Source organism: Solanum verrucosum, unplaced genomic scaffold, assembly GCF_900185275.1.
Source record: "Solanum verrucosum unplaced genomic scaffold, falcon-dt-bn FXZP01001278.1, whole genome shotgun sequence".
NCBI lineage: Eukaryota > Viridiplantae > Streptophyta > Magnoliopsida > Solanales > Solanaceae > Solanum > Solanum verrucosum.
Window position 1 is genome coordinate 1,506,123 of NW_026020317.1, and position 10,016 is coordinate 1,516,138.

Sequence of the window (10,016 nt, forward strand, 5' to 3'; positions counted from 1 at the left end):
GAATGAGCAACTCGTGCTGATAACGTGTTGTAAAACTTAAGAACAGAAGAATAATATGAAGATGAAGACAAAAAGAATATAAGACAAGAGGAACAATATAAGATAACTTTCTTTCTTTCAAGTGTTCACCAAATCTTCAAGTGTATACAATCTGAACCATTATGCCTCTATTTATAGTGTAACATAGAGGCATACAAAAGGTTAGTCATAAACATGGCATTAACATGTATATAATGGAGGAGGTTATGGAAGTGAAAGGTTACAAGAATAATGGTTATAAAGTTGGAGGTTATGGAGGTTATGGTTATCTTCATAATGGAGGAAAGTAATGGAGATAATGGGTGAGAGTAACTTCTTGGTGTAGTGGACATCCACACTATAATATTTTATAACATCCCTTTTATTATGACTATATATAACATATCCAATTAAAAAACATTTTAATAAGATTTCTCATATATCAATTTTTGCTACATATTAACTTATTTTTTGATGGGTTGAAATAGACTGGAAATGGACTAAACATTTGGGAAAATATGCAGAATAGCAAACATTTAGCCTATATTAGGTACTATAGCTACAATTAGAGAAAATTGTAATTCGCGACTACAGTTTCCCCAATTCTTGATATTCGCCCGTTTTGTATTAATCCTATAATTCGGTTCCTGATTATATAAATTCATAGTTTTGTATATGCTTATCTTAACTATTTGTATACAATTTATGAAAAAATTATAATAAATTACCCTGTTTATATATTGTGGCAAGCAAAATACAAATAGAGTTCTGAAAAATTTCTAAATGTATAAATACATAATTTGTATATACTTACTCTATTTGTATATTTGCAAGCGAAATATACAAACGGGCAGAAATATATGAAGCACAACCTCCAAAGCAAACGGAACTATAGCTATGAAGCGCAATTATCAAAACTATAGCTATAAAGCCTTATTATGTCTTTATATTTGCTATTTCTAAAATTTTCTACCCCAATAAATGAGGGTCAAACAACCTAAACTTCCAACTATATATGTTAGAACACATTCATTTGAGCTAGGATTTAACACGAGAAATTACTTGAACATTGATATCTTGAAGTCAATAAACAATACACGGTCTTTTTGTTCTCAAAATAGGATAAAATCTATTCCACAATATATATTATTGACTAAGAAAAAGGAAAGGGAAGAGGGGTTTTTAGTTTTTAAGTCAATACTATATTCCTTCAAAAGACTTGAGGGGATCATTTGGATCCACTTCATTAATTTGTGGGAGATCAACCGGAAGAGTTTCCAAACTCAGTCCTTTCTTTTTAAGAGCCTTGATCACCTCCTCAAACACAATTTTGTTGCCAGTTCGACTCAGGTGCAAACCGTCGCTGTAACATCAAAAATGGATTTAACTTATATACGCTGACAGATCATGATTAATGATTTAACTTATATACGCTAGCTGACAGATCATGATTAATGAAATTTGTAAACCTGGAAATAAAGCAAGTTAGAAGCTACAGCATGTAAATATTCTCTACATTGTATTGTCAGTGTATTTAACTAAAATCATTTAAAACCAGTATGCAAAAAGAGATGGAGCAAAACAGAATCCTAGGATTAAACAGAGTTTACAGTATATTCTAAACATGTCATTTGGCATCGATCACACTTAACCTTTATAAACTGAATTTTTAAATTATGAAAACCTACAAGAATATAATTGTGATCAAGTAGCAACTATGTACTACATTTGCCCCAGCAATTATATATGATTGTAATACGAATCAAAATATGTGTAAACAATGCTTGCCGATATGTAGAATTGAAATACAACATTACAAGAATTGAAGTTTTACGATAGGGAAACAACTTAGATGATCAGAATAATATGTAACATTTCTGGGCATGCAGAGGGCAGCCAACTAAATGAATCACGACGAAATAAAATCATAAAAGATATCTTTTCTTGTAGAGAGGAGGGGATCAGATACCTTAAACAAGCTGTTTGCCAGCCAGGGATTTGTTGCATTCTGGTCCAGAGATCGATAGCGGAGACCCCACATTCAGCAGCAACTGCTAGACATGCCTTGGCGTAGTTTCCAGCAGCTTCATTCGTCCTCTCTGGCAGTCCCAGTTTGTTCTCTGCAAAAGGATATCTACATATGTTTGAATTAAAAATCAGTACTGTTTCAAGAAGAGTAAAAATAATAATATTGTCGTCATGTTGTTCTAGTCAAAGAATCATGAAACGTATATATGGAAAGATTACAGGAGTCGCGTAGGTTCATCAATTGGAGGAGGTGAAATGAGGATAACTTCAGTTGTTGGCCATCTCCCCTACAAATAGGCATAGCAAAGTGAATCATCAACATGAGTACTAACTCCAGAATACACACACATGGATGCTATTAAATTACAAGATAAAATTTAAGCGTTATATGGGTGATAGCAAACACAGATAATTGTATGTTTATATTTTGATTTCTACCACGGGGTTATGGTCATTGACTACTTATATAATGACAAACTACTTCCCTCAATCAAAAAAGTTCATCAAAAGTACAGGCAGATTTCCTTTGAACTTGATGAATGCAAAGTTAGATATTTATAAAAATTTCAGAATGTTACATATATATATATACACACATATCTATCATACAGTATAGGCCAAATATGCGACGTTCATCAATTGAATTCCATATTCAGAATTATAGGTCTGCTCCGGTCCAAAACCCAGACTCAAATATTAAGCGTGCAGTTCACTATAGTAGCTTTCATAAATTAAAGGTCTGGGCTACTGACTACATGTTACTAGGTTTACACAGGGGCGGAGCTACTGTGGAGTCAGGGTGTCCAGCTTGTCGGAAAATTACTACTATATACATATATAGGTCAAAATCAAATCTTACTTTATATTGTATTTTAAACACCCATAGAACTAATGGAGTCGATCAAGTGAAATACTAAGGACATTTGACTTATATGGTACCTAGGTTCAAATCCTTATAGAGTTGATCAACAAGTATGCAGTATACAAACAAGATCAAAGGTATGAAGTGTCATCTTCAATATCATATTGTCGTGCTAGTAAGGAGGACATATAGTGAATAATGATTCATCAAGTTGACTGTGAACTCTTGTGTAGGCATTTGATTTATGTTATTATTTCATTTCCGTGATTTTTATGTTGTTATGGTTGTTCCAGTAATTCTGTGTAAAGTCTGATGCATGTTTGCCATTGGCCTTGGGTATTATAATTGGTTTTGTGCTTATAAATTTGTTTTTGTGATGCCAAAAGGGGGAATATTGTTGCTTTGTGCATAATCATTTCCTAGTCTCTCTCATATAACATTTTTGAGTTCTATGTTTGTGTAAAGAATCACTTAGCATGATAGAATGCACACACGGATTTGTCATCATCAAAAAAGGGGAATTTGTTGAATGAGAATACATATTTTGAAGAATGACAGTTGCAAAGAACAAGTTCCACAAACATGATCTCAGTAGACCAAATCCAACTGGAACTAGGAAACAAATAAAGTTGAGGATGTGAATAAAAATAAACTGCTAGGAATTCAAGTCGCACAAGGAAAGGGTTGTCCGAGTCATACAATGAGAAAAAATCACTAAAAGTTAATCATGTTGGAGTCAACAAAGGAAAAACTTTTTTGTCTATAAAAGGAGAAGGGCTCGCTCAAAGAAAGTCGCGCACTTACAAAGAGAGAAAGAAGAAAACACGATCAGGCTGAGAGAGTTTTTATATCAACATCGAACTGCGAAACAATTAAGGAACAAATAGCTCATACGTGTTCCTTAGTTGACTGGTCCATGAATTGGAATTATTTGTGAGCAAAATCTTTCTTGGATCGATGAAAAAGAAGAAAAGCACAGCTCAGAATTGCGTTATGACGTCTAGGCAAAAAGCAAATCAGCTTATATATTTATTTAAACCAAGAATTGCATGAAAATGACCGGGCACTCCATGCATAGCATAAAGAAGCAGCAAATTTACTAAAAATTATTAGACAAGTGGGGAGCAACAAAAGCAACTACTGGGCCTTCTATTTGAACACTTTTAGTTGGAACTGCTTCATGCTTATTATACTGATCAATATATAAGCAAAAGAGAGGCTCGTGCTTTTACATTGAGAACTACATACACTAAGGATCCATCAAGCCCCACTTAATTTTTTTTTTCCTTCCTTTCCTTTTCAGGTCTTGTAGGCTGTTAAAGAATGACAAAAGTCCCACATCGGTGGTTCATGAGATGGGTGGACTCCTTATAAGGCTTGGGCAATCCTCCTCCCTTTGAGCTAGCTTTTGGGGTGTGAGTTAGGCCTAAGACCTAATTTAACATGGTATCAGAGCAGGGCCCGTCTCACCCGATGTTGGGGCCCCCAAAAATCAAAATTGCCCACGCACCAGATGCTAAGCACTGGGCGTGAGGTGGGGTGTTAAAGAATGACAAAAGTCCCACATCGGTGGTTCATGAGATGGGTGGACTCCTTATAAGGCTTGGGCAATCCTCCTCCCTTTGAGCTAGCTTTTGGGGTGTGAGTTAGGCCTAAGACCTAATTTAACAGCATCATTTGGCATAATTAATCCCTACATATTCGTGCAAAATAATACTATAGAGTTTGATATAACACATTTAAACCCCACCACATTATGGTGGTGTCTAGGCCACAGCTTGAACACAACTCAATTAATTTCCTGAGATACCTACTATACACTTTCCATCAGTACAAATGTCAGATAAGTCTATCCACTAAAGTGTGGACAGGTGGGAAGAAAGCATCTAATGGTTTTTTTCCTTGCTAGAATTCAAACACAAGACCTCACGATTCTCAACCTATTTTATTGACGACTCGGCCAAACATTTTGTATAGAAATAATTTTTTTAATACAAATACTGAGTTTGAGGAAAGCTAGAATCCATAGATAGTACTGTGGCTCTGACTCTGATATAACATGTTGTTTGGACTTGAGTGTATGAAATATACTTTTATTTCATGTACCTTTTAAAAATGCTGAAGGGTCAGCTTACTACACAGTCGACCACATGTATGAGTAATTCGTTCCTTCCAGGACGGAAGGGTAACTTTTAACATTTTATATAATCTATCCCATAGTCTTCATGACATAAGAAATCTAGAATTTCTAGAGATCTTAAAGTGATGAACAATTAACTAAGCTTAAGAAACAACACTACAATCACAATAATGTAAGAAAGAAGCATAAATAATGAGAAACTGTCGATAATTTTGAAATTTTTTACTACGATTAATATTCCCTTTTTAAAATCTATATGAGAATTTTTCCTTATCTAGATTCAATTTTACTAATTTTCAAAACTAAACTGGAATTATATCAACTCAATATTAAATTATAAAATTTTAATATTAAAATATATATAAAACAATTATATGTCCCAATTCTTTTCATGTCAATTTTGTAAAAGAAATATTTTGAAAATGTTTATTAAATTTTTCATGATTTGAATTTCAAAAAGCAAAAAGTATCATAGATTGAAATGAAAGAAGGTAATATAAATATTTGACAGATTGACTGTTAGGGTATGTGAGGACGTAACAATGTCAAATGCAAATACCCTAAGATTGACCATTATATATACTGTCGATAATGTCACTATATGTCCAAATTATTATTTTTTGATCGATATGAAAAATAAATTATAATGTAATTGCAAAAAATAAGTTTTAAATTTTATTCTTACTTTATTCTCTTTATTTCTTCACAATTTTTTCTTTTTATTTCTCATATTTTTAAATTAATGGACAAAAGGAGAAAAAAAAATAAGAAACTCAAATAACAATAAGTAAATAGATCTAAATTTAAATTAGCTGTTGAATTCATGGTCAAAAAGGAAAAAGTATTTTCTTCATTTGTTTCTAATAAAATATTCTATTACTATAATTATTCTATATTTCATTTGTTTTTCTAATGAAAATTTCGTAAGCGATGGTAAACGAAGGCAATCATACTACACACAAAATCAAGAAGACAATATTTTAAAAAGAAAAAAAATATAAGTATCATATATTATTTTAACAATAGAAGCATTTGATTGGGCTACCAAACAAAATTAAAAAAAACAATCCACGCATGTGATCCAGCACAATTACAGCTGCTTATTTACCAGAAAAATAGTGAAAATCGTCAACAAACTCATCAAATTTCAAAAACTGCAAATCCCAACGTATAATACTCATTTGATGGATTTATGAGATTTGCACGTGTACGAATTACTCTCTCCGTCCAACAATATTTGTTTTAATTTATAAAATTAATGGCTAATTTTACACTTAATTCCTAATTTATTTTTATTACTAATTATAGTTAACAATGTATTTATTATATTCAAAGTATAATTTCTTAAAAAATATGCAAAGTTAATAGTGAACAAGTATTTTGTTGAACAGACGGGGGTATAAAATCGAAAATCAAATTCTTACATTAGAAGCTCATAGAGTCAATCAAGTGAAATACTACTAAGGACATCTGACAATGAAATTTTTTCACTTTTTGGTGTTACTTGGGAAACGTGTTAAAAATAAAAATTTTATAAATTATTCGCATGAACAAAATGCCTAATAAAAAAGAAAAAGGAAAGGTACCTACCTTAAGGAAGGCGAGAATGGAGTGAAGATTGTGCTTGAACTCCTCAAGAGGAACGTGTTGAAAAGCAGAGCATCTATCAGCAAGAGACGCATCGTTCGCTCCAAAGAAAACGGTCACCGCCAATGGCGATTCCGATTCGGATTTCTCAGTCGCCGGAAAAACTTTCTCCAACACCTTCAATGCCCATCTTGTGTTATACCCACTATACCCTCTTAACACCACATCCGCCTAAACAAAAAAACAAAATTAATCATCAGAGAAAAAGAAGAAGAAAAAAAGAATATTAAATTAAACAGAAGAGGTGTTGAAGAATATATATATATATACGGTGCGATTGAAGTGTTTGACAATAGAAGCACCCCATCCACCTTCATCAAATGACCTTTCAGTGATGGAATCTCCAAACAGATAAATCTTTGGTCTCATTTTTTCTGATGAGAATGAGTGAAAAGGAGAGGAGAAACAGAAGGAAGATTTTAGCTTTTAGGGCTATATGGAAGAGTGATGATTGTAGATACAAGGAGAAAGATGCAGTACTTTAAAAGCTCTTTTCCCTTTTTACATAAAAGAAAAAAAGACTTCTAATGTTTTCTTTAATAAATGCTCTTTTATCTCAATCTAGTATCTATGAAATGCATTTAATTCTTATTTCTTTTTTAAAGGTCGAGGTCAGAAATGCATTTAATACAGTATGAAGTTTAAAGAAAAATGGAAGGGAAACTTACCGCATTCACACTAGATTAGAACTTAGATATACATAAATCTAATCAAATTTTGGTATCCAGATACATGTATCTCGAGATATATGAGGTTAAAATTAGGTATAATTCATCCTAGTTACATTATATCTAAGTGGATTCGCGTGTATCTTGGATACATAACAAATCTCGATCACCTCCCTCCCATCTCGATAACCACTCTCTTTTGTATCTGATATCTCATATACATGTGAAATACACCATATACATACAGATATATATATATACTTAGTGTGTATCGTGATTCGCATATAAATGAGATACATGTCTATATCGCTCACCTCCCTTCACATCTTGCTTAGTGTATCTGGTAGCAAAAATACTTTTGTTTGAAGCTTTGCCAAATCGGCTACAAATTAAATAACTTTAAAAAGTGAATATGATTTGAGTAGTAAAGTAAAAACTGGCTACCGGTGCATTTTCTTTTTGAAAAAAATTTACCCATCCCCGAGGAGCTCCCACCTTTACTTCATTGGTGATTCGAATAATGTTTACCACAGAAGCAACTCCCTTATTTTAGTGTAGATTTCCTGTGTAGTACTGTAGTGAACATCGGATTTGAACTCTTCTCATCGAATTAGGCCCAATGTAGCCAGCAAGTAGCAAGGGCATTTTCCATACAAGCCCATTTTCTGCTGCTACGTGGTGGCTAGTTTAAAGTATAGAAAGCCCAATAATTTGGGCATTAATTATAGAGGAACTTTTGCAAATAGCTATTATAATAAATTTAATTATGCTCCATAACTTTAGTTTACATATTTATGGGCTGTAGCTACAATTTAAGTTATCTCGTTTGTATAATTCACGGATTTGTATAAATTTGCAGATTTATATAATTCGCGGGTACATTTGTATAATTCAGTTATTTTTGTATAAACTCGAAATAGCGAATTTATACAATTATAAACATCAGAAGTGCAAATAGTTATACAAATTACGAATTATATAAAAGTTACACAAATTATATTATACGAAATTTGAATTATACAAAACTAAAAAGTTGAGTTGCGTAATTATAGCTAAAAGTAGGCCGCGAACTGTAATTAAGGCAACTATAGCTATGTTAAGTAATTAACTATTATAATTTATATATTTGCTTATATGCGTAATTTTCCCTTAATTATATTATATTCTACCCTAAATTTCTTGTAAATTACAATAATTTCAATACTTTTAGAATTCATGGATATATTGCTCTTTCGCCTGATATTTAGTAAATGATACATAAGTTATATATCAGAAATATAAGTTATGTATCAGATAGGGTTGTGCATGAAATACCGAATCGAAACAAACATTTTTTTGTTTTTTGGTAATTGAGTATTTGGTATGGTATTCGAAACAAATGAAATACCGCAATTTAATTTACCAATTATCGAATTACCAAATAAAAATTTAAAATTTTGATATTTGGTATTTACTTTAACTATCAATTATCAAATTAAGGAATTCAAAATTTGATAATCCCGAACCGAATATTGAATGTCCACCCCTAGTATCAAATACATAACTATAAATCAAATTCACACTGATTTATGAAATAATTGGAGTTATGTATCAACAATAACATTTGTATCAGATACATTATATACAAATAAAGTTGTAATGTATCTGATACAGGTAGAGTGATGTATCCAACTGTTAAAAGAGAGAAGGAAAAAGGGATTTTGGTAATTAATTCAAATGATAGATATTTTTTGAAATTATGTTAGCTTAAATCATGTAATAACTTATTTTTTCCTAGCTTTTCTTGGGGCGAAAATTCCATAAGTAGCCTTATTAGCACCCATTTTACAGTCTTCTAGTTATTCTTCCCCTTTACACCTTTCTACTTTCTGATTTTCTCTCCTTCCCTAACCAATCATTAGAAAATCTGTCAGAGTATACTACTATAAAAATAATTTTTATCAACTATAATATACTTAATAAAGAGTGTTAAAATATTTATCCGTATTAGTTAATTATTGTTGGATTCAATATCGCTATAGGCTTTAAGAATATTTGCAAAAAGTAATAATTACCGCTAAAAATACACATTTAACGACAATTAAGCTATTGTTATTAATTATCGTCGCTAAAAATCATTTTGATGGAGCGATAATTCTTTATGCCCACATACTATAACACGCATAATTATCCCCTAAAATTTATAACTAAGAACTTGAGTTGGCTATATGACTTAGCAAAGATATTAGGTGGATGTTTGGTTGTTGCTAGGCAGCTCTAAACAATCACATGTGAAATGGAGAGAAGAGTTTCTTTAATAAATATAATTTCTTTAATTATTGTTTCAAAACACAAGGAAGTAGACAATTATGCATTTGTTAGCTGTGAGGTCATACCAAATATAGTTGGGGATTTAATATTAATACTAAGATGATACCCGCAAGAGTGGATTCAGTTGATTGTGTGAGCGATTTCTCTAATGAGATCTGGAATCTATTTTCCTCATCAATAACTTTCTTAGACATAACTCATCGTGTCAAATTTATTTTTTATGGTTTACATTTTTATGTAATTTGCAAGCTATTCCATAAAAGTAAGTGTATCAATCAAAAGATTAGCAACTACAGATTTTACTGGAAATTTCAAAAAGAAAAAGAAAACATTAAAACAATAA

At 31.7% G+C, this 10,016-nt stretch overlaps 1 protein-coding gene across 1 annotated transcript; it reads right to left on the reverse strand.

Annotated features, from left to right (window-relative positions):
* Positions 1-1,067: 1,067 nt before the first annotated feature.
* On the reverse strand, positions 1,068-7,200 carry LOC125835251 (GDSL esterase/lipase At5g45920). Its single transcript, XM_049514379.1, has 5 exons — positions 6,966-7,200; positions 6,639-6,866; positions 2,266-2,333; positions 1,988-2,152; positions 1,068-1,381 (listed from the first exon to the last, which is right to left on the reverse strand). Exons 1-5 carry the CDS (start codon positions 7,062-7,064, stop codon positions 1,219-1,221), a joined length of 723 nt encoding a protein of 240 aa, XP_049370336.1. The 5' UTR covers positions 7,065-7,200; the 3' UTR covers positions 1,068-1,218.
* Positions 7,201-10,016: the final 2,816 nt, after the last annotated feature.